Source organism: Prionailurus viverrinus, unplaced genomic scaffold, assembly GCF_022837055.1.
Source record: "Prionailurus viverrinus isolate Anna unplaced genomic scaffold, UM_Priviv_1.0 scaffold_63, whole genome shotgun sequence".
NCBI classification, from domain to species: Eukaryota; Metazoa; Chordata; class Mammalia; order Carnivora; family Felidae; genus Prionailurus; species Prionailurus viverrinus.
In genome coordinates, this window is record NW_025927625.1 from 580258 (window position 1) to 604428 (window position 24171).

General features: G+C 60.4%; 1 protein-coding gene across 1 annotated transcript in view; it reads left to right on the forward strand.

Moving 5' to 3' along the window:
- Window positions 1-23598, forward strand: part of SLC9A3 (solute carrier family 9 member A3) — a 39211-nt gene extending 15613 nt beyond the window's left edge. Inside the window, exons 2-16 of the mRNA XM_047848456.1 lie at window positions 8461-8763; window positions 11964-12124; window positions 13979-14057; window positions 14666-14843; window positions 15453-15673; window positions 16595-16797; window positions 17257-17346; window positions 17446-17516; window positions 18494-18623; window positions 20740-20855; window positions 21499-21628; window positions 21848-22024; window positions 22262-22334; window positions 22918-23031; window positions 23351-23598. Coding sequence (XP_047704412.1) covers window positions 8461-8763; window positions 11964-12124; window positions 13979-14057; window positions 14666-14843; window positions 15453-15673; window positions 16595-16797; window positions 17257-17346; window positions 17446-17516; window positions 18494-18623; window positions 20740-20855; window positions 21499-21628; window positions 21848-22024; window positions 22262-22334; window positions 22918-23031; window positions 23351-23598 — 2294 coding nt within the window. The remainder of the gene's footprint in view (window positions 1-8460; window positions 8764-11963; window positions 12125-13978; window positions 14058-14665; window positions 14844-15452; window positions 15674-16594; window positions 16798-17256; window positions 17347-17445; window positions 17517-18493; window positions 18624-20739; window positions 20856-21498; window positions 21629-21847; window positions 22025-22261; window positions 22335-22917; window positions 23032-23350) is intronic.
- Window positions 23599-24171: the final 573 nt, after the last annotated feature.

Genomic DNA, 24171 nt, shown 5'->3' on the forward strand with positions numbered 1-24171 from the left:
CCCCAAACTCCCAGAAGGCTGCTGCACGTGGCAATGTGCTCCGGGCCCCTCCCCTCTGCGGGCACAACACCAGCTCCCCCACACTGGGCACCCCATCTCCTGAATCGCGTGCCTTCTTGTCTTGGGGAGAACCTCCGTTTGGTGGGTTCATTCTCCACCAAATGTGGTTTCTCCCTCTGTTACTTCTGGGGACTGGCTGTGCAGCAAGCTGAGCCTTGACAAGCAAGCATCAGGAGCAGACTGACCCCTCTGGGTGAAGCCTGGAAGTCAACTCCCTGCCCAGGAAGGAGGCATCACTCCAGGCCCCTCCAGAGTTGGTGTCCTGTCCCTGGCCCAGTGCCTCGTGTGGGGTCTCCTCCCTCTCCCCCCCAGCCTCCTCCCTCTCCTCCCCCAGCCTCCTCCCTCGTGTGGTGTCTCCTCCCTCTCCCCTCCCAGCCTCCTCCCTCGTGTGGTGTCTCCTCCCTCTCCCCTCCCAGCCTCCTCCCTCTCCCCCCCAGCCTCCTCCCTCTCCTCCCCCAGCCTCCTCCCTCGTGTGTGGTCTCCTCCCTCTCACCCCCAGTCCTCCTCCCTCGTGTGGGGTCTCCTCCCTCTCCCCTCCCAGCCTCCTCCCTCGTGTGGGGTCTCCTCCCTCTCCCCCCCAGCCTCCTCCCTCATGTGTGGTCTCCTCCCTCTCCCCCCCAGTCCTCCTCCCTCGTGTGGGGTCTCCTCCCTCTCCCCCCCCAACCTCCTCCCTCGTGTGGGGTCTCCTCCCTCTCCCCCCCAGCCTCCTCCCTCGTGTGTGGTCTCCTCCCTCTCCTCCCCAATCCTCCTCCCTCGTGTGGGGTCTCCTCCCTCTCCTCCCGACTTTGGGGGTGGGATCCAACTGGCCATCATGCTGAGTCCCTGGAGACAGAGTCCCTGGAGCCCTGTGCACCCAGGGTGTTCGTAGCTGTCGGGTCAGTGCCCGTCTCCTCTGCTCTCGTCTCCCGATCGTCCCTTGTTCTTCCCCTTTTAGGTTTCCTCTCCTGTGTTTTGTGTCCTTGTCTTTTCCCTCTATCTCTGTCCCCTCAACTCTTCTGTCAAGTACTTCTGCTCTCATATTTGAAAAGAGGTTTGAAATCTCTAGATGTACTTTCTTATCAAGGGTGCGACCCTCCTTTCATCGGTGTGCATAGTGATGGTGATATTCGAACTTTCCCTCACCCGCTTGACTGACTCGCTTGACTCGCCAGTGTCTTCGTATCTCTCCTTCCTTTTGGCCAAAAAATGAAAAATAAAGACAATGAGTGACACCCCCCCTCCCCCCTTTTCCCCTTTTGTTTTCATCAGGCTTGGGGAGAACGCACTCAGTCCACCTTCCTTGTGAGAATCTGATTTTCATCGTCCAACTTCCCAGAAGGGTCTAGACTGTCATCTGACCTTGAGGAAATCGAGTCTGGAGGGATAAGATAATCATAGCTCGAGAAGTGGCAGGACAGGTCCCTCGGAACAGAAAGCCCTCACACATGCAGAAACCGTGGAGACACTGCTCCGTGGGGAACCGGGCACGAGGGGTCCGCAGGGGCAGCACCTGGCCAGGCCACTCAGCAGGCTGTGCCTGTCCTCTTGAAGGATGTCCCCGCGGCTCCATGCGCCTCCGGGAACAGCTGGCATGTGTCAGTGCTGCTCTCCTCAGCGGGGCCCTCCCGGCCGGCAGCTGCCCCGTGGCCTTCCCACCTTGGGGAGCCCTTCACCCTCCTGCAGCACCGCGTCCATATCAAGAGTCAATAGTCCCCACCATTTCCTGCTGCTCTGCGTCCGGGCAGCGGCCCATGACAAAGTCCCAGCCTCAGGGGACGGTGCTAGGAACGCCCTGATAGTGGTGACCGTGGCGACACAGCAGCCACGTGAGTGGGCACAGGCTCGGTTTACGACACCTTGGGACGCTGCCCACACATTATCTGCACCAAAGATGTCCTCAGAGAAAATAGCCTCGCTGGAATTTTCACACGAAGGGGTAAAAGGTCAGCGAGACCTACACCTGCTCCCCCACAGAGAACCCGTTCATAAAATCCTTGGAGCCTTTCGAGGGCCCCTCGCGGCCCCCCGGCCCCACCCCAGAGCGAAGCATCTTTGTATCTTTGTCTGGTGGATTTTACAACGAGTGTGACCATCATGGTCAACCTCCGAGCCTCCAGGCAACCACCAGGCCAAGACTAACTTTCCATGTCCTTGAAGCCGAAAGCTCTGAGGAACAACGCCTTTCTGGTCTGTGAAGCCTCCGGGGCCACAGGTCCTGTGAAAGCGGAGGCACCAGGTACACGGGGCCCGGTGGCCCGTCACACCCTGAGCAGAGCTGGGGTTCCGTCCGTGGGGCCGGCGCGGGGATCTGTGTGGCTCTGACGTGGACCCTTTCTTCCTCCTGCCGTTGCAGCTGCAGTTCCGCGAGCCATTTTGTTAAACAGGGTCTCCGTGACCGGGCCACCAGCTTCCTGCAGCAATCACGCCCTGTGTGCCATCGGATCGGTACCACCAGCTTGATCCGTGGGGCTCTACGCAGCCCAGGCTGGGGCGGCCCCCCGCCCTTCCTCTTCTGAGGTCCTCTCCTGGCCCCGGCCCCGGCCCCAGCCCTCCCCAAACCCCAGGTGCCCATCTCATGTCCTCCAGGCGCCCCACCGCCCCCACTGCTTCTCCCTGGGCCCTCGGCCTTTCTCACACTTATTCCAACTTCACTTGAAGACCGATCGATAGAAATAGAAATCAGATAGAAATCCAATCTGAGGGACTTCTCAGATCTGCAAATTTATGTCTTTTGCCAGATGGGCGACATCTGGGGCCATTCTCTTTTCAGATTTTCCCCACCCCCTCCTCTGTCTCCTGGCCTTCCAGGACTCCATTTACACATGTATTGGACCTTCCGACACTGTCCCACTGGCGGCTGATGCTCTGTTCACGTTTTTATCTTTCTCACCTTTGTTCTTTATGCTGGACAGTGTCCACTCATCTAACTTCGAGTTCGCTGTCTCTCCTCTCTCTGTCTGCTGTCAGGTCTGTCTATTGAATCTCTTATTTCAGATATTGAATTCTTCGACTCTGGAACTTCCATTTGGTTCTTTTAGGTTTCTTTTATGTCAGGGGTCAGCAGACTATGTCCCGTGGGCTGGCCACCTGTTTTTGTAAATCAAGTTTTCTTGGAGCACAGCTGTTCGTGGGTGTTATGGCTGTTTTTGTGATGCAGCAGCCAAGCTGACTAACTGCCGAACAGACCATAGAACCTACACGCCTAAGCAATTTTCTATCTGCCTCTTATTGAAAACAAATCGCCAACTCCTTTTCTCTACTGAGATTTACTAGTTTTTTATTCATTACAAGTATATCTTCCTTTACACCCTTAAGCATAGTTACAGTAGTTTTTTTTTTAACCCTTGTCTGCTAATTCCAATGTCTGGATCACCTTGAGATCCCCAGTGATGTCTGGGTCTCATTCTCCTGTGTCTTCATGTGTCTGGTAATTAGGGATTGTTTCCAGGACTATAGCTCATACGTTGTAGAGACTCTGTATTCCGCTGTGCTCCTCTGGAGAGCCTTGATTTCTGTGGTGGTGGTTGGTGCCGTGCTGTCTTTTGACCAGGAATGGACTGAGACTCCAAAGAGGTCTCCCTGTGGTGACAGGAAGTTGGTACCTGCCTCTCTCGTGTGTAATTCAAGGATCAGCCAGGAATTTGGGAAGAGTTCACACATAGAATGTTGGCCTCTCGCTGCCCAGCTGCCGTGGTCACCGTCATCTCTGCCCTCTGCTTTCTCAGCCCAGTAAGGCTACAGTTTTTTTTTTTTTTTTAAATTTTTTTTTTTCAACGTTTATTTATTTTTGGGACAGAGAGAGACAGAGCATGAACGGGGGAGGGGCAGAGAGAGAGGGAGACACAGAATCAGAAACAGGCTCCAGGCTCTGAGCCATCAGCCCAGAGCCTGACGCGGGGCTCGAACTCACAGGCCGCGAGATCGTGACCTGGCTGAAGTCGGACGCTTAACCGACTGCGCCACCCAGGCGCCCCAAGGCTACAGTTTTAACTGCTCTGGACAACCCCAGCTGGGGTCTGCTCTCTGGAAAAAGCCATAAAAAACAGGAAAGTCAGGAAAACGAAAACAAAAAAGAAAACAGGGAACTCGCCCATTGCCACCCTTTCCCTCAAGGTTTGGAGCCCGCCAGTGTCTGCCTTCTCTCCGTCTCTCCTCAATGCCTAAGTTGCCATTTGACATGTTTCTTCCAGAGTTCGTGGTTGTTCCCTAGGGACGGTTGGTACAATGGTGCTACCCCACCAGTGCCCGGCCCCGAAGGTATAATTGTCACAGATCCTGCTCCCAAACTTTTATTGAATTTAGAGCCAGTCATGAAACCATAAGAAAGCAAAGCTTAAGCATGGCACCCTTTAATGTGGACTACCACAGGAGCAGCCTGGCCCAGGAGGGCTGAGAAGGAGGGGGTTGCTCGGGGAGAAGGACGCTGCTGTGAACGTCGTCCTGGTGCTCGCTGGGCTCCGGCTCCAGCTCCTGTCCCCGCACGCCTTCAGCTAGGACATGCACGCTTCGGCTCAGTGCTTGAAGCTGGCTGGGGCCCAGCCTTCCTTCTGTCCTCACTTCTGTTCACGATGGCTCCAGATGAAAGAATCTGATGCTTTCCTAGGAAGCTATTAACAATTTTCGTTTTTTAATTTAAAAATTGACAAAGTTTGCTTGAGTTTTGTAGGCACGCAATGTCTAAAGCGTCTCGTGGCTTGTGAGCAGAAGGGCCAATCCTGAAAGGCCTCCTTTGCTCTCGAAGCTCTACTCAGGGTCCCGGAAATAGACCCTCCCTGGGGAGAGGCCAGGCCTGTCTGACAACAACTCTGAGCACTCATCTGGAACATCCTTGCAGGCAGGAGGTGTGGGGTCAGCTAGGTAATATTTGAGGACACTATAAATATCTTCGGCTCCTGCCCTGGGCCTGGCAGCTGACACATTTGCTGTAACTAACTCATACCTTGGTGCCTCTTGAGGTAGCATGGAGGTCAGAGAGGGGGGTCTGTTCCTCTCCCCGTGGGTGGTGGGGAGGGGCTCAGAGCCAGTCCCGTCCTAGGAAAGCGCGGGAGGAACCTCACGCTCGTCTGTGGAGTGAGTGCTGGGGAAGTCACGTGCGGGGGTGTGCGTGCGCGCGCGCGTGTGTGTGTGTGTGTGCCCACCTGTGTCTCTGAGCACCTGTGTGTGGACCCGACTGTGTGATATTTCAGGCCCAACCCCTACACGCCTGCCCCCCAGGTGAAGGGGGTCCCCTGTGTACTCCCAGCGCTTCTCATTCTCTCTGGGAATGTTTCCACTGCTCGGTCTGGTTACTTTGTCAGGCAGCGTTTAATTGACCAAGGCTCGTGCGCGTTAAAGTAAAACCAAAGGATTTACTGTGCTGTTGCATTTGCGTGGACTCAGCTGAATCTTGCTGAGAGATCCTTGGAGGCTGTGGCCACATAGGGCCTGACCCCAGGCCCTGGGTACCCAGCCGCATCCCGAGGGGGCGTGACACACGTCAGCGATGACCTTCCCGGGGGCCTCGGCACCCACTCTGTCCAGGGCCTGCTCCAGAAATGGCTGGCTGGCAGGCCGGCGCCTCCTGACCTTTAACATCAGTCAGAGGGTTTGTAATTAGAATGAAAAGTGTGTGTCCCCTGTGGTTACCACCCTGCAGCCAGGCCGTTCGTGCTTAATTAGCTGTAACTCTCCCGGCCTCGGCAATCAGTTACCTGTGGGTTTGGGAGTCGCTTCACTAACGTTCCCTGGTCGGAAGGGACCGGCCTCGGCAGGGGAGCTCCGGACCCGGCCTCACTCAGCTCCCCGCAGTCTGTGCATCCTGGTGCACTTTGATTTTGTCCTCTACTGTTCTTGTCACTCTGTCTTGTCAGTCCTAGGAGTATGCACCACGTGCCCTGCCTGCATTAGCAGCTCAAATATTTGCCGAGCTGGGGTTTACGCCGCTAAGCTGCTGCTTCTCCAGTGTTCGAGGCCTGTGGGGAGCCGCTTTCTGCAAAGCTTTTCTGCCCGTGGCTGTGCCTGGGGTCAGCACAGCATGGCTGGTGCACATCCTGAATCGCTGTCTGCCCTCTCCCTCGGCAGGGCGCATGGGAAAGCCAGCTCCGTGGGCTCCTCAAAGGCTCAGACGTTCCCTGCCTGTCCAGCCTATGAGGTTTGGCTTTTCCCCAGAAAATGCCGTGGGATTTTGAGGCGGAAGTTTGCACCACCTAATCGTTTCCCAAGGTCACAGCCACCCTGTTGGCACATGGCCTTAGGACGCAGGGCCTTTCTCCACGGTCATGGCTCAGGCTCTGGGCCAGGCCAGATGTGGAGGCCCCGAGCTGTGGGTCCTGAGGAGGTCGTTGGGTCACTGCTCAGATTTGCCTTTGCTGGATCCTTCTCTAACGAGGTGTAGCAAACAAGGGTTGAGAGGGAATCGGGTCTTTCCACCTGCCACTGGAGTCTTGGTGGCCAAGCCCACTTGAGCACGCCGGGTGCTGGGTTTCCTGGTGGCCGTGGTGAGGCATGTGCCTCTCAGTTCCTGCTCCCCCTCCCTGTCTCCCTCCCCACTTCCCAGAGGCCCAGCCCCCCCCCTCCCCCGGTGGGGTTGCAGCAGAGGCCATGGCTGTGCCTTGAGCGTCCACCCTAGAGTCAGGGATTTTTCACAGTGACCTGATGCGGGAAGAAGGGGTCTGCCTGTGGTGACTCAGCCTGACTGGGAGCCACATCCCTGACTGCATCCCTGCAGTTCGGGCCAGTGACCACAGGGCATTTCCCCCACAGGAACTCGGCTTACTGGCTCCTAAAATGCCCATTATATGCTTAATAGCTGAACCACCAGCAAATTGCCACTTAAGAGTCAATCAAGTCTTCCGTTTAATTAGCTCATTACAGTGCAGCTGCCTTCCGGAAGGGGTCACGGGCATGGGGAGAGCCCGCCTGCAGGGCTGGCCTCTCTCACCAAGAATTCCCAACAACCAGAGGCCTTGGCTGGTTGAAACTGTCACCCTCCCTCGTGCCTGGGCTGGGTGGCCGGAAGTGCAGAAGCCCAGAAGGCCCGGCCCTGGCTGCCAACATGATGCCAGCTGAGAGCACGGAACGAGGGTCCCAGGAGGGCGCCCAGACCACAGGACAAGGACAGCAACATCCCGCCCCAAACTCTAGCTCACGTGAGCCCATATGAGGCAGAAGCCAGAATCAGAAAGTTGCCCTGCGCCGTGAGTGCGTATAAAGTGAGGTCAGGCACGAATAGGGCGAAGAAGCAGCCGGCGGCCATACGATGTTGTAGGAAAGAGAAGGGGGAGGACACCTGGGGTAAAATGTGACCCAAGAAATGGAAGGGAAGTCCCCACAGAGCTCAACCTCCCAGAAAAGGGCCAACACAATCTCAGTAAGACGGGCGCTCCAGCGAGGACGGCAAAGCGGGGAAATTGTAAAGAGGATTTTCATGGGTCAACACCCATTGTTAGACCTGAGAGATCATTGACCAAGGCTAGGAGACCTTAGAGCGAGCGGCTGGTGGAACCAGAAGGTCTGAGAGGTTTCCACAGACTCGGGGGGAGAGGGGAGGGGACACGGACAGCAGGGAGGTGGTGCCTGGGGTGGACAGAGTGGCACGGTCCAGGGGCGGCGGAAGCCCGGATGGGGGGCTTCACTGGCCAGGCAGCTGCTGCCACCTGGGACACATCCTAGGAATTCTTCTAACCTTTTCTCTGAGTCTTAAAATAGAACAAACACAATAGAAGGAGAAAAGGGCCCTGGGAGGTCTGTGAGCCTGCCTCACTCAGAGTACAGGCCTCTGCACCCTAAGGTCTTTGCAAGGGTGATGGGCCACGGGGCCCAGGCAGCCGGCTGTCAGCAGGGGGACCTCCGGGGCCCCCCGAGTCCCACCAGGGCAGGTTAAAAGGCAGCCGCACTTCAGGCTCCAGCACCTTGAGACAAGCTGGGTGAGGCAGCATGGAGGGATGAGGGGATGGGCCACGCGGGGCCTGGGATGAGGGTGCCCTGGGCTCAGGAGCCGCTCCCTGCAGCCCGACTGTCATGGGAGTCTCTGTCTGCCCCAGACCCACCCCTCAAAGGCAAGGAGACCCTGAGGAGGGTGTCCCAGGGGCCAGGTCCCGAGGGGACAGCAGTCGACAGTGGACTGGCAGGGCCTCCTGGCCACATGAGTGGGGCCGGAGGGAAGCGTCCACAGACGCAGACATGGAGCCTCACTTCCCAGGCCCGTGTCTGTCCTGTGGGCTGGGACAGCCCCTCCCAGGAGGCCGGCCTGTCCACAGAGCCACCAGGCAGCCCCCACTCCCAGGCGTGAACAGGGAGAGCTGCTTCTGGTCTCCGTCAGCCCCAGAGCCTGCTGCGTTTCCGGAATGAAATCTGCCCGTGTGGGAGGGGCCCGCGGTGGCCCTGGACCAGAGGCTTCGCTCGGAGGGGTCCCGGCGCCCCTGACGGCCCCCTCCCCCGCAGGCTTCCACCTGTCACACAAGGTCACCAGCGTCGTCCCCGAGAGTGCACTGCTCATCGTGCTGGGCCTGGTGCTGGGCGGCATCGTCTGGGCGGCCGACCACATCGCCTCCTTCACACTCACCCCCACTGTCTTCTTCTTCTACCTGCTGCCCCCCATCGTGCTGGACGCCGGCTACTTCATGCCCAACCGGCTCTTCTTTGGCAACCTGGGCACCATCCTCCTGTACGCCGTCGTGGGCACCGTGTGGAACGCGGCCACCACCGGGCTGTCCCTCTACGGCGTCTTCCTCAGCGGCCTGATGGGTGAGTGGGCATGCCGTCTGCAGGGGGGTCCTCGGGGTGGGGTCCCCGGTGTGGGGTCCTTGGGCTGGGCTCTGCGGGAGCAGACTCTGGGCACTCCACTTAACAACGCTCGGTACAGAACACAGACCCGAAAAGGGGATGAGTGGTTGGGGTGACAGATGTCACCGGTGGGTCCACTTAACCCGCTTGGCATGTTTACAGTAAGGTTTAATGAATGAACAAGAGCCTGTCCAGGCAACCCCAGGCTGAGGTTCGTGTCCTGCCTGGGAATGACGCCCTGTCCAACCAGGCCGGCGGGTGGGTGGGGTGGGTGAGTCGGCCAAGCTGCTGTCCCTCCCCCTCAGCAAGGAGGTGGGGATGGGCCTCGCTCCCCTGCCAGCAAGCCTCCAGGGAGAGGGAGGAGAAGGCCCCTGGGCAGAGGCCGGTTGTGGAGCCTGGTAGACACCCACCTGAGCAGCGGCGGCCCGGGCGCCCCCACCCAACCTGCAAGAAAAGCCGCGCCAGCTTCTGCACAGTCACCGGTGCCCCTCCTGCCCCTGCCAGTGTCTCCTGCAGTTTGGGTTACTTAATTCAGCCCTGGCGTACGGCCGAGGTGCGCCCCACCCACCCGGGAGCTGGCCATTATCTACCTGGGAAACTGGAACAGGTGAGGCCAGGGGCTCAGCTGAGGCCTTGCGCAGATGTGCGCGCAGCCCTAGACGCTGCCCGTTCCGGGGCTGCTGTGGCTGGCCGCCTGCATCATGGGTCTACAGGGTTAGCTTCCGGCATTGGGGGCGACCGATGAGAAGTGGGTGCTGGCACCACAGGCCCCAAACACCACCACCTGCCGAACCAGACTCCCAGGGACGGGCCCGGATCGGTGGTTTCCGTCCGGCTGAAGGAACAGCCTTGCACAGCATTCCTTGTGTGGATCAAGGCCTCAAAACCTTGATGACAAAGGACATGCATTGAGAAAGAGAGGCCAAAGGTCCCCTGACGGGAATAGTCACCTCACCTGTCCCATTTGTCACCTTGGGACTTTGTCCTCACCCCATGGGGAGCACGTATGCTTCCTGGAGCCCCCACGGCCATCTGGCACCGCCTCCAGGCTCAGCCCAGAGAAACCCCCTAAGATTGACATGGGGCCAAACACGTCTGGCCGGGCCTTGGAGGTGAGTGAGCCCCGGGTGCATTTACTGGTGATGCCTCTAGGTGGTTGGGTACATCTAGGATGGCAGGGCCATCTCTAGCCACTGGACACAGGGGAGAGTCTCAGGGTTTAGAGCAGGAGTTCCTAAGGGGACCTGTGTTCAGTCCTCAGGATGCAGCTGGTCAAGGCTAGGCATCAGCCAAAGTCACAGATCAGAACAGCACCCAGGGGCCAATGAGCCTATCCTGTCCCTAGACACCCGGAGCAAGGCATCTGAGGAGTTGGGGAGGCAGGGACCAATCGGTCTCTGTAGTCCAATGGCCGGGGCACCCCTCTGAGGAAAAGTCACCCTAGGCCAGGCCATAGGTAGGGCTGGCAGCGGGTATCTTGGATGGGTGTCTGGACGGGCCAGCCGGGGCTAGGCCCAGCAGAGGCTTCAGGCAGTCAGAGAGGGCCAGTGGGTGGTAGACTGTTGCCCCAGGGAGGAGAGCAGGCTGGCCCCGGGACACTTCCTGCTTGGAGTGGCTGGCTTCCAGAATGTACCACCGGGTCTGTCTGGGCCCTTAGTGAGAGACCCACGAGCCAGGAGGCATTTAAAGACGGGACGGCCCCAAAATGTGGAATGTGGGTGTGGAGTCCCCGTGTCTGAAGCCAGGAGGGACTGTGTTCTCACCTCTGCCTCACCAACAGTGCCTGGAGGTAGAAAAGCAAACCCTACGATTCCCATTTCAAAAGGCACATTTTAAACCCTTTGTAAGCTGGTTCTAACACCTCCCACTTCTTCGGGACACAGACTCTGGAGCCAGGCTGCTGGGTTTTCAGAGCTCACGGGGAGCTCCCTCCAGGGCCACGTCTCTCCGAGGAGACAACCTTCCAGGGGGCCCTGCGTGGCCCTAAGGGAGAGCTGGGCTCCTGCGGAAGCCCTGTCCTAGACCTGGAGAGGGCCCAAGTGCCTGGAGGGGTAGCGGTCCAGCCCACGCATGGCCTCTGTGTCTCCCCACCCACGTGGGCCTCCCCGATACCCTCCAGGCCTGAGGTCTGGTTCAGTGCATTCAGGCCGGGAAGGCGGCTCAGTGCCAGGAAGGCTCCCGGACAAGGCCTTCCTTGGAGCAGCCCAGCTGAGAGCAGGTGTGAGTCCTGGACAGAGCCGGGATGAGGCAACCGTCCTCGGGTCCCAGAGGTTGTGTGTCCGGTGCGGACTGCCGTGCGGCTGTGAGTGCAGCCTGGTGCCGCTTTGGAGACAGAGATGTTGGAATGTTGGAAAGTGCATCTCAGCACGACCCTCGCCCCCAAGGGCACCAGGAATCCACTGGGCCATTTCAAGAAGCAGAGCGGAGCTCACTCTGAGGACCTGCTCCTCCAAGGTCCCTTCCTACCCCTCCCCCCGCCCCCGCCCCACTCTGAGCCCTCGTCTCCCTTCTTGTCCCTCAAACCTCCCTGGTGGCCCCTCCTACTGGAGTCCCCCAGGATTTCCCCAGGCCAGCTGTGGCCCCCCAGGACCCTGTGAGGCCTGCCCCTCCCCTGCTCCCTTCCATCACTTCCCCCCAGGCTGGGTCCTGGTGGCTCTCATCTGGGCGGAGACATCACTTTCCAGGGAAGCCTTTCTCCCATGCCTGTTGAGCCCCTGACCCCCTTTCCAGCCCTAACCCTGGACCGCAGACGGCCCAGGGCAGGGGTCTGATCCCATGCTGTGCATGGCCGAGCCCCCCAGGTCCTTCATCTGCTCACAGCAGCCTCCCGGTGGGCCCCCCAGGAGGGAGTAAGCAGGCCCCAGGGTGGATGAAGGGAAGAACGAGGGGCAGTCAGTCCCCAGTGGGGGTGAGACCAGCCTTTCCTGAAGGCTGTGGGAGCCCATGGGAGGCAGGCAGGCAGCTCTGACCCAGGTTCCACAACCAGCCAGCCCCAGGCCCAAGAGGGAGTCCCATCTGAGAGGCTTCTAAGCCGGCAGTCAGGAGGACGGAAGCCTGAAGAAGCCCCCGAGAGGGCCAGGGGAGTCGGTGTGCGGGGCTCAGAGGTCCTCGCCCAGCCGGGCCCCGAAGGGCTCTCCTTGACGGCCCTGCCTGTCCTGCAGGAGACCTGAAGGTCGGGCTGCTGGATTTCCTCCTGTTCGGGAGCCTGATAGCCGCCGTGGACCCGGTGGCCGTCCTGGCTGTGTTCGAGGAGGTGCACGTCAACGAGGTCCTATTCATCATCGTCTTTGGGGAGTCACTGCTGAATGACGCCGTCACTGTGGTGAGCGGGTGCTGGGCGGCCCCAGGGCCTTGGTGCTGTGGGCGGAGAAATCAGCCTTGAGGAGGTGCCCGAGAAGCCTGAGAGTGGGTGTGGGGGCTGCTCTCCCTCTGCCCCCCGCCCCCCACCGCTCTGACTGGAGGAGGTTTCCCCCGCAGCCCCATCGCATGCTGTCCCCTCTCTCACTTCCTCCCAACTCCGAATGACTGCCTGTTCAATCGGTTCTTCGAACACTCTTCTCCCGTCTTGATAACACCTCACTGCCAACCCCACCACCAGTTGCCAGAGCGGGACGCCTCTAACTCCGGGTCCAGAGTCGATGCCCCCGGCCCTGATTTCCCTAAGGGAGCCACTAAAGAGACAAACAGTGAGATCTTGCCAGAACCTAGGAGGGAAGACGATCGAGCGCTGACCGTACCCATGAAGCGCCTCGGTCTCCAGGAGGGAGGCGGAGCCCGGGAGCTCGGCGGGGCCGGGGTGGGTGGGCAGGGGCGGGAGGACTCTCGGTCAGGGTGTGAGGCCACAACAGATCCGTAAAGTGAACAGAAGGTTCATGAAATGCGGGAGCACTGTCTCAGCATCACGGTGGCCAGCACGGAGTTGTCGAAACCCAGCCCGAAACTGGGCCGCTACCTCTGTGCAGGTGCGTTACAGGTAAGGTGGAGGCACGCACAGAGCACCTTCCCTGCACAGGTCAGCCGCGTGCTGCATCTCCGAGCACCTGCTCTGGGCCAGCCCCACCAGCCTGTCGCCTCTCCCCAAGGGCTTTGCAGACACAGCAGGACGTGAAGGTCCCTCTTGCTCTAAAAGTACCTGTGGCCTAAGAAATTCTCCCTCTTCGTGTTCCTCCAGGGTTCAGGAGAGTGACAGACCCTAAGCTTGTGCTGCACCAGATTTCTTCTGTAGCAGATAAGACGTTCTCGGGGGAATTTGAGAATTAATTTCAAACTTAATCAGAAATATAAGACACAGCTCCTTCGAGGCTGGGCTGCTCTGTGCCGTGGCTCCGTTTCTCTGGAGAAGCTCTAACTCATGCCTGAGCCACGGAGCTCTCCGCTTACAGCTGGCTTGAGCCTCGTCTTCCCTCCCACCTGCGTTTCCATGGAGGCACCCAGGCTGCGGTCCAGCCCCCAGCACCCTTGGTGGCTGTGTGCCCACACTCTGCCCAGCACCTGAGAGTCATCAGGCCTGTTGTGCGCCTCCTGTTGTAGAAACAGCTCCACACCCCGCCTTTTGGGGTCCTCTGTCCCCTTGAGCAGACCTGGAGAGCTCAGGCTTGGGGCTCAGAGACCAGCTGTTTCCCCAGGAACCTGCGTCCTACCCTCGGCCCCTGGGTGTGGAGGGCTCAGCATAGGACACACAGCACAGCCTCCACAGCTGTGGCCTCGCATGCCCTTCCTGAGCCTTTCATCTGCAACATCTTGGTGGAATGAGGTTTAAACGTCAACATGCAAAAACACCAAGGGGTGTGATCCTATAATCGGGAGTTAACGCAACAGCAAAGTCACTAAAAATGAAACTCTGGCTTCATCTTGGAACATGAAACAGAATTAAATGTAGCGGGTTAAATTTGTGGTCACCCCTGCTTTGCTGATAGTAGGAAAGGACGACGTTTGCTCGTAAAGGTTCTAGTTCCCTCTAGAATGTTCTTCTGCCTCTCGTATCCCACCCGCTGGCTCGTCTTTGGCCTTCATCTTCTTTTCCGTGATGCTTTCTCCCGGCGATGATTTCCTCCTGGCGAACAGGCCGCCATGGCCTGCTTGACCCAGACCAAGTCCTCAAGGCCCAAGGCCTGAGATCAGGTGAGCACTGGCCGAGGTCCGGCCTAATGTCATGCTTGCTTCTCTGTCCCCCCAGGTCCTCTACAACGTGTTCGAATCTTTTGTGACGCTGGGTGGTGACAAGGTGACTGGCGTGGATTGCGTGAAAGGCATAGGTGTGTGGCTGGTGGGTCCGCACACCTGGGGAATGTGGGGGCCATGTCTCTTCTCCAGCATGTGGATCACCTCCAGGCTTTGACACCAGGCCTGCCCCTGGGACCCACAGCCTGTGTGGGAAAAGTCTCGGTGGCCATCCCTCCTGTCCCCAACGTGTTTTAGGAAAACAATTTTGTTGGGTCCCGCCACCCTGGGGAGGCAAGGGCTGCAGCCCCGTTAGGCCCACCAGAATGTCTGGTTGGAGGACATGGGCCCTGGTGTCCTGGGTGGTTCTGGACAAACGTTCCTCTGGGCAGGGACAATGACAGCCTGGCTGTATCAGGGGTGCAGGGACAGCCCTGCCCAAGGCCCCCTTGTCGGGCTTTCTCCATGATGGGGGAGGGGAGCCAGGCCTCCCAGCTCTCCACGTGCCTGGTGGCCTCTCAGGGGGAGAATTGGACGCTTGTTTGCTGAGTTATTGGCGCCTCTGTGGGGGTTACCAGGCAACCCACGATGAAAGGAATGGTCTGGAAGGACAGCCGGTCGGCCGTGCCCACACGCAGGGGCCAGCCACGCCCGGCCACAAAGGGCCTTTCAGGCGGCTCAGCCAGTGTCCTCGGCCCCGCAGTGTCCTTCTTCGTGGTGAGCCTGGGGGGCACGCTTGTGGGGATCGTCTTCGCCTTCCTGCTGTCGCTGGTGACCCGCTTCACCAAGCACGTGCGCATCATCGAGCCCGGCTTCGTCTTCGTCATCTCCTACCTGTCCTACCTCACCTCCGAGATGCTGTCACTGTCGGCCATCCTGGCGTGAGTCCCCCTCGCTCCCACGGCCCAGAGCGCCAGAGCCACACAGCTCGTGGGCCACGGGCCGTGCTGGTGTGCAGGGGTAGGGCAGGGCCCACCCACAACACAGCCAAGCAGCTGTGCCTGGGAGGGGGAGGGGGGGTGACGGGTGAGGGAGAGGGGCCCCTCCCTCCTGGGGCACAACCTTGTGGGTCTCTTCCCAGCCCCCATCCGCCTGGCCCGCTTCCCTCTAAGGGGTGAGAAGCCACTGTGGGGGTGAAGAATCTGGTCTATTCAGGTTTTAAATAAGGAGTTGGTGTTTTCACAGAATTGTCCGTGAGCTCTGCCTACACCCAGCCCCTTCCGGATGCTCTGGGTGGGAGGCTGGCTGGCACCCCCATGACCCGAATCTGCCCTGGCACCTCCCCCCCAGAGCCAGCCACCGCCGGGCTGAGGACAGATGCTGAGGCAGCCCACTGGGTGGCTCAGGGTTCAGATCTTGGGGTGTCGGGGGCCGGGACTGCACCCGGTCCTAAGCAGAGCCGAGCACGCCGACCAGTAGGGTGGGCATGTGCCCAGACACAGGCCAGAGTCTCAGCCCCCAGCCTCACTGTGTGCCCGTCCCGCCTCCAGCATCACCTTCTGCGGCATCTGCTGTCAGAAGTACGTGAAGGCCAACATCTCGGAACAGTCAGCCACCACCGTGCGCTACACCATGAAGATGCTGGCCAGTGGGGCAGAGACCATCATCTTCATGTTCCTGGGCATCTCAGCCGTGAACCCCCGCATCTGGAAGTGGAACACGGCCTTTGTGCTCCTGACACTGGTCTTCATCTCCGTGTACCGGGCCATTGGTGAGGACGCTGGGGGATGGTGGGGACCAGGGAGGGGGGAGGGGGTGGGGGGCGATGACAGGGATGCGGGGGAGATGGGGGGTGGGAAGATGGGGGCAGGAGCACATGGGGGGCAGGGGGGATGACTGAGGGACGCTGGGCACAGTGGGGGCAGGCGCTGGGGCCCGGCTGTGGAAACCAGGCACGCGGTGTTCGAGCACAGCCCTCTTGCCCGGTGAGCGGCGGGTCTGGGAGCTGCTGGGGAGCCTCACCACGGCCAGGCCGTGGGTTATCTTCATCGAAACTCCAGGCTTTGTCACGGCTTCGGCACCTTGAGATGGAGTTAGAATAGCTGGGGGTCAGGGTGGAAGGTTCTAGAACCTAGAGGAATCCATCTGGTTTCCTGAGGACTCATTGCGGATGCAGTCACTGATGAGCAGATTGAGGCTCATGTGAGGCAGGAGCCCCCCTGCCTGCTCCGGCCCTGGTTGCCACTCCCTGGTGTGCGGTGCCGGGGCGAGGCCACCACCCACTCTGCCTGAGCTCACCAGGGCCTGAGGGCTCCAGGGAGCGGCTGACAGAGCAGAGCAGGGTCCTGGTCCTGGAGGCAAGAGCACAAGGCCTCAGTGTTGCAGCCCGGTCACAGGGACACCTGCAAATTCCCAGAGCTGCGGGGAGCAGCTTCCAGCCACAAATGCGGGGTGCGGAGTATCCCCAGCGGCAGGTGGGACCTGCGGCCAGGAGAGAGCACTGGTGTGGACAAGAGGGTTTGGGGAGAGTAGGGCTACAGCGTGCAGTTTCCCTGACCCCTTGCCCGGGACAGAACCTGTCACCGTCACTGCCCGTGGAGGGGAGTCCCACATGTTGTGCCCCCAGGGCGGTGGCTGCCACTGGCCTGAGGCCCTCGAGGAGCCTGGAGCTCAGTGCGCTCCCCGCCCGCAGGTGTGGTCCTGCAGACCTGGGTCCTGAACCGGTACCGGATGGTGCAGCTGGAAATCATAGACCAGGTGGTCATGTCTTACGGCGGCCTGCGAGGGGCCGTGGCCTTCGCTCTGGTCGTCCTTCTGGACGAGCAGAAGGTGAAGGAGCGGAACCTCTTCGTCAGCACCACCATCATCGTGGTCTTCTTCACGGTCGTCTTCCAGGTAGGGTGGAGGGCACGCGGCCGCCGCGCCCCCGACCTCTCCATGCCAGCGGGGCACTCTGTTTCTAGCCTCTCCAGCCTCCAGGCCCTAATTGGTTTTTGTAATTTTAGTAACTAGGAGACGTTTTGTAGGTTTTCATGTGGCCCCACAGGGGACGCAGCACGATTTGGCCTGAAAACGTTCTTCCTGTGCTGCCGCTGGTTAACGAAGCCCCAGTTAGGGTTTTATTGACCAGACACGCCCAGGAAGGTGTCCCACTTCTCCTTGCTTTTGGGAAGTCTAAGGAGCTGATCGGGGGACCCTCCGAGCAGGGCAGGTCTGTGGATCAGGGCGGCCCATTTCACCCCGTGGGCCTACGGAGGGGGTGCAAGTACGGGTTCACACACTGGGGGTGCCGTGGGCCAGGGTGGGCCCTGGGCGGGAGCCTGCCCGCCGTCTGGGTCAGTACCTGTCTTCCAGGGCCTGACCATCAAGCCCCTGGTGCAGTGGCTGAAGGTGAAAAGGAGCCAGCACCGGGAGCCCAAACTCAATGAGAAGCTGCATGGCCGGGTAGGGGACTGGGGTGGGGGAGGGGGGGCAGGGGCGAGGCAGGGCAAGGCAGGGGTAGCCCTCCGAGTGATGCCAGCCCACTTCTCTTTCCTGTGAAAGGCTTTCGACCACATCCTCTCTGCCATCGAGGATATATCAGGGCAAATTGGACACAACTATCTCAGAGATAAGTAAGTGGCTTTAGGTGCCCCTGGTTGGACTGAAAGGGGGAAATTTGGAGGCACATTCGTCTCTGCCCTCAGTTTTAACTGGAGGACCCACAGGGTAGAAAGGGCGGCTGACATTCCCCATAAACCAACCTCACAAAGCACTGGCTGACTGAAGAACAAGGATACTTGCCAAATTGTCTGAGACCCCCTTCTCCTGGGACTCCTGTTTCCCAGGAACCCCACCCCCTTGACCCCCGACTGCCCTAGGACTCCTCCTCCCCCTTAACCCCTCTCCCTCTGGGATCCTTCTCCCCCAGGACCCCTCCTCCTGCAGCGCCCTCCCCTTGGGACTCCCCCCCCCCCACCAGACCTCGCCTCCTCGGGCAACCCCTCCCCCTCAATGTCTAGCTCAAGGCCCACTGGACCTCAGCCAGATGTTCCTCTGCAATTCTGGCCTGGCCACATCCTCTTCTGCCCCAGACTACTGGCCAGTATTCTAATTGTGCTGGATTTAAAGCCTCCTTCTGGCCAGCCTGGTTCTCTCTAAGTGTGGGAGCTCAGAGGGTCCTCCTGCTCTAGCCAGTCCCTCTGCAGGTAAAATATGTCCCTCTCACTGTAGCCAGGGCCCCAGGGCCCTGTCCTCAGCCTGCCCTACCCTTTCCAGAGTGTTAGGTAACCGTCAGGTGGAAAACGTTGCAATATTGTATCAAATGAGAGAACAGAATTCAGAATTCTAGGTTCTGACAGGAAGAACACTGATGGGGAAATCGAGCCCCTGAGGGTTATTCGTCTTATTTTAAATCTCACCCTCAAGGTTGTTACCGTAAATAAATTTCGGAGGGGAGGGGCGGGAATCTCCCGGGCCTCAGCTCCTGGGAGACCACGTCCATTACAGGTCTGGGAGTGGGAGAGGGGGCCCGCTGCTCCCTGCCCCCACATGCTGCCAGGGTCCCACGATCCTCCCAAGTGTTAACATCTGTGTTGATTTGACCCCCCAGGTGGTCCAATTTCGATAGGAAATTCCTTAGCAAAATCCTTATGAGAAGGTCGGCACAGAAGTCACGAGATCGGATTCTGAATGTTTTCCACGAACTCAACTTGAAAGATGCCATTAGCTATGTGGCTGAGGTACCAGAACATTCTGTCTGTTCTCTTTGTTGGGTTGGGGGCTAAAACAACACGCAGACATGGGATGTGGCCAGCCATGGGGTCTAGGGCAGTGGGCCTGCACCCCACATGCACGTCTGTCTGCACCCTGAGGCCCAGGCAGCCCCGTGCGGGGGTTGACGTGTTCATGGCGCCAAGCCCTGAGAATGGCTGTGGGAGCTGGGGCACAGAGCCCTCTCCTACAGCTCCCTGCAGGACGCCTGGTGGGTCTGAGGTCTGAGGCCAGGTAGGGCATTATGGAGTCGTGGCTCCCCCCACCCCCACATAGTGCACACAGACATGCACATGCGTGCCTACACGCGCGCATCCACGTACGCGCATGCGCACAAAGGGGAATGCAGCAAGGAGGTCTTGAGTCCTGTGGGGTCAACATGGGACATGCCTGGTAACAGGCTGTGGTTCTGAGGTGGCCTCCACATCCCCCGGCCCTGCAGGTAAGCAGGACCCTCCTGCACCCACAGAACCCCTGCCTTCCGCAGGCAAATGAGTCTGCTCCCGTGTCCCTGAGGCTGATGGGCCAGAGAAAGCTCCCCACCAACCAGTGGCTGGTGGGTGCGTCCAGGGTGTGGGGAAAACGAGCGGGCTCGGGAGCATGTGGGGGGTTAGGGACTAGCCCTGCTGCACAGTGACGCTCTGGATCTTGCTGTTTCTGATGCCACATGCCCTGTGCCAACTCACAGCCACTTGGTCAGTACAGGATGTGTCCAAGTGACTCGGTCATGGCAGGGCTCAGGTCAAATCCCCCTCCCCAGTGGCCACATGCCTCCAGGAAGTGCTTCCTGGCTTCTCAGTGCACACATGTGACCATCTCTTGGCCATCGCGTTGATCACCCAGCTGCCTTTGCCCCATGTGTGTCCGCACACATGGCCCTTAGGCCCCGAGGTCACGGGCATCTCATCAGCTCAGGCCTACACAGAGCCTGGTGAGCTAGGGGTCCGCATTTTCATCTGGAGGGGCGGGGCCACCTTGGCGAACCCCACGGACCTCACACGGAGGGCACAGCCAGAGCCCTGGAAGCACCTGTCCCTTCAGAGCGGAAAGTGAGTCCTCCAGTGGGCTTGTCCACTCCAAATATATAGCCTGACACCCCAGCACAGCCTGGGGTCACCACAAGGCAGAGAGGGGCAGGGACACAGGGAGATGAGGAAAAGGAAGGGCCTCTACACTGCCCACTGGGCTAGTGCCGACCCTGGTCCCCCCGAAATCCCAAACCCAGAAGCTCCAGGCACCAGCAGGGACAAGGCCATCGTCTGTCTGCACCTCTGACCCTGGGCTGGGAAAGTTAAGAGCACGAACCTCTGCCTGGTGGGACTGCAGAGGCCTTCGTGGCCTAGAGCCTGGTGGGACTGGCAGGAGGGGCTGTCCCTCTCTGCTGGCCAAGTCCTAAGTCCCTTGGACACTCCAAGGCCCCCAGCCCCCACGTGGGATGTGCAGGCTGCTGTCAGGGCCCCTGCTGCCCAGCACACTGAGTGCCCCTGGCCCGTGACGTGGGCTCCTCCCTGGTCAGGCCTGGCTTTGCCGGCTCAGGTCACAGCAGGGGTGATGTGTCCTCCTGGGCTGTGCCTCTGAGTCTCCTGCACGGCCACGTCAGTCTCCTGCACGGCCACCTCACTCTGGTGCCCTCACAGCCCCATGCCCTCCCCTAAGGGGCCCTTGCTTTCTCTCTGTGGCCCCCTTGGCACATGGCCCCACACTCCCACCCAAGGAGAGTGGCTGTTTTTGACTTTCATTCATGTAGGGCTCTGCTGTACGTAGTTTTGATCTGATTCAATTCTGGACAGAGGCCTGGGGGTTCCCTTCTGGGGTAACTGAGGGCAGCTGGTTGGGACCCCCAGTGGGGACAAGGGACACATCCCCAGTCCTGTGGGGAGCCGCGGCGTTCCCTGGTGCGCCGTGCCCGCTGAGGGGCTGGGTTCTTCACACTTGCTTCTGTCTTTAGTTTTTCAAGCCACCAGCCACCAACCACTCGGCTCAAGCGAGCCCTTACCTGCGGCCTGAGCTCTCCAGAGGCTGGTGGTTGTCTGGCCTCCAGGCACTCCACGGTGTGGGTTGGCACAGTCTGCCTCCTCCCCGCAGGGAGAACGCCGTGGGTCCCTGGCCTTCATCCGCTCCCCCAGCACTGACAACATGGTCAACGTGGACTTCAGCACACCGCGGCCCTCAACTGTGGAGGCCTCTGTCTCCTATCTCCTGTACGTGCCCACATTTACACGGGCTTCTTCCAGAAGCCACCCCTCACCTGGGCACCTCCCGCCACGACCCTGGAGGCTGCCGTGGGCGGGGATCTCCCCTGACCTGCACTTCCCAGGCTCTCCTAGTCACAGGCAGCAGGGCCCCTCTGGGCACACACTGGCCAGTGGGCATCTTGAGGCAACGGAGAGTGTAAGTGGGGTGTGCACTGGACCCCAGGGAGGGGCGCAGAGAGGAGCACAGGGTGTGGACACGGGTGCCACGAGTTCCCCCTGCACAGATACACTTGCAGTGAGGTTAGTGTCTGCCCTGGTGTGAGACTAAGAGAAGAGGAAGCCGGCAGGGCAGAGGTTTGGGGCCGAAGCCCCATCCCCAGTCGCCCCCACACTGGTCCTGGACTTAGGACCTCCCTCCTGTGCTGGGCTGTGCTGCTTGGCTGGGGCTTCGTCAGCTGGTGTGCAGGTGCCGGGCTGGGCTGAGTTAGGGGGTCAGGGAGCCCCGGGGGAGGGTGGGGAGTCCTCTTGGGGTCTGGCTGAAACCCTGAGGGAGAAGACTCCCAGGACAGGCCTTCCAGGAGGCTGGAGGTGTCCGGGCTTATGGGGTGAGGGGCCGGAAGGGCGGGCGATCACTGTGACCCCCGTGTAGGAGGGAGAACGTCAGTGCCGTGTGCCTGGATATGCAGTCCCTGGAGCAGAGAAGGAGGAGCATCCGTGACACAGAGGACATGGCCACTCACCACACGCTGCAGCAGTACCTGTACAAGCCCCGGCAGGAGGTGGGTGTGTGGAGCCCGGGGTGGGGTCCTCACCCTGGCACGGGGGTCCTTGTCCTGAGTGCAGAGAACACTCAGGCCCAGGTAGCTGGCAGGAGGTGGGGGGGGGGGGAGGGCTCAGCCTGGGCCCTCACGTCCCCAGTTCTGTCTGGCTGGCTTTGCAGAGGGGACCCAGCCATGCAAGGTGTCCCCACTGTGACCGCCCGGCTGCCCCTCCCCCAGTACAAGCATCTCTACAGTCGGCACGAGCTAACTCCGAACGAAGACGAGAAGCAGGACAAGGAGATCTTCCACAGGACCATGCGGAAGCGCCTGGAATCCTTCAAGTCGGCCAAGCTTGGGATCAATCAGAACAAGAAGGCAGCGAAGCTGTACAAGAGGGAACGTGCCCAGAAGCGGGTGAGGGCGGCAGGCACGGGTTGGCAGAGGGACCGTGGGCTCACACCAGGGCATCCCCCAGGGACAAGCCTGGGCAGAGACTGCACCACTCACCTCTGTAGCCCCCTCACGGAGCAGGAGTGGCCCTGGACGGCTCCAGGCGGCCCCAGCGGGGCCTCGCCCCGGGACGGCTGGGGCAGTCAGGGTCCTGGTGTCGCTGTGCCCACACCTGCTAACAGTTTTCCTTTTGTTTCTCAGAGAAATAGCAGCATTCCCAATGGGAAACTGCCCATGGAGAGCCCCGTGCACAATTTCACCATTAAGGAGAAAGGTACTGGCTGGGGCCACAGCAGAGCGCTCACCAGCGGGGACGCAGGGGCGTGTGATGGGGCGGGAGAGGTATACGGAGCACCGTCCTGCCAGGGGGACCCTTCCCTGCCCGCAGGGTCCTGCCTGTCCTGCCTCGGCTAAGGAGCTGCTGTTAGGGCCCCAGCCACTCCGCTGGGCGGCGCCCTTCAGGTGGGCTCCACATCCCCTGTCCCAGTCTCCACTCATGTTGTAGCCACAAGAAGTTAGTGCCCCCACCCCCACCCCGAGTAGGCCCCCTTCTCCAGGGTGCTCCGTCCTCCAAAAGGCCAGGCTGGCTGGGGAGGAGGGGCCGGGGCAGAGGGGTGGCACTCACCGCGGCCCCTGTGTAGGAGGGAAAACCTCCCGGTGTGGTTTTGCTTTGTACAGCCCTGTGCTGGCTTGGCCACCCGGGCACTGCCACCCAGCGAGCTACCCAGAGGAGGTGGCTAATGACAACCCTCGGGGCACCCTGCAAGCCGGTCAGGGTGTCTGTCAGTCAAGGGCACTAAATGGGGGCGTCTGTGCACCCGGCCTGCTTCCCTCATGCTGCCTTCCCTTGCCGCCAGATTTGGAACTTTCAGACCCAGAGGAGGCCCCGGACTACGGTGCTGAAGTGGGTGGAGGGATCGAGTTCCTGGCAAGCGTCACACAGGACACCACGGCGACAGACTCCCCCTCAGGTGAGGGGCAGGCGGGCTGGCCCTCCTCAGGTCCCAGGAGCGAGCATGATCACTGGTCCCTGGATGGGGACTTCTGGGCCCGTGTGGGGGGTGAGTGGCAGGCGGGGTTCTCTGCTCCAGAGAAGGGAGCCGGCACTGGCCCTGCCTGCCGCGTGTAGAGGGCCGGCACGGGAGGCAGAGCACAGAACCCGAGACCTTCCAGGTAACCTTCCAGGTGCTGGCTGCAGGACGCGCTGGCGTGTGACCCCAGGGTGGCACCCCCCCTCCCTGCTGCCCGGCTTCACCTGGGGAGCTGACCAGCTGCTGCCCTTTCTCCTAGGGATTGACAACCCCGTGTTCTCCCCGGATGAGGACCTGAGCACCCTCTCCAGGGTGCCACCCTGGCTGTCGCCAGGGGAGACTGTGGTGCCCTCCCAGAGGGCCCGTGTGCAGATCCCCTGCTCGCCGGGCAACTTCCACCGCCTGGCACCCTTCCGTGTCAGCAGCAAGTCCGTGGACTCCTTTCTGCAGGCCGACGCCCCCGAGGAGCAGCCCCGCACGACCCTCCCTGAGTCCACGCACATGTAACTCCCCCCCACCCCCCCTGACGCCTGCTTTTTCCTCAGCTCCTCTCCCTCAGCCGGCCGCCTCTCTTGCTCTGAACCTGAACGTCTGCAGACTCTCCAGAAGCTTTCTTCCTCCTTCTAAGCCTCTTTTCCAGCCGCATGTTTCTTAGGAGATCGTCTGAGTCTCAGCTCCTCCAACTGAGATGTCAGGATCCAGAGCTGTTTCAAGATCTCTTTAACCCATGTGCTCAGCCCACGAATCTAAGTCATGATCTCAGAGGGGCCTAAGCATGGGGGGGGGGGGGGAGGCGGGGCGGGGGTCGCGCGGGAAGGGGAACACACTTTTGTCCCTAAAGGCCCCAGGGCTTTGCTTAAAGCCCATGCGGCAGAAGTGAGTGGAGGAGAGCAACAGGCCCCCTTCAGCATCTCGAGAACTCAGGGAAAGGGCCCAGGCAGCGGAGGGGCCGGCCACACAGCCAGTGAGCCCACCGACCAGACCAGCAGCTCTCCCGGGAGAGGAGGGCAGAGAAGGCAGGGGCAGGGGCGAAGACGGGGCGTGAGGGGCAAGGCAAGGGTGGTAGGCAGGTGCAGCTAA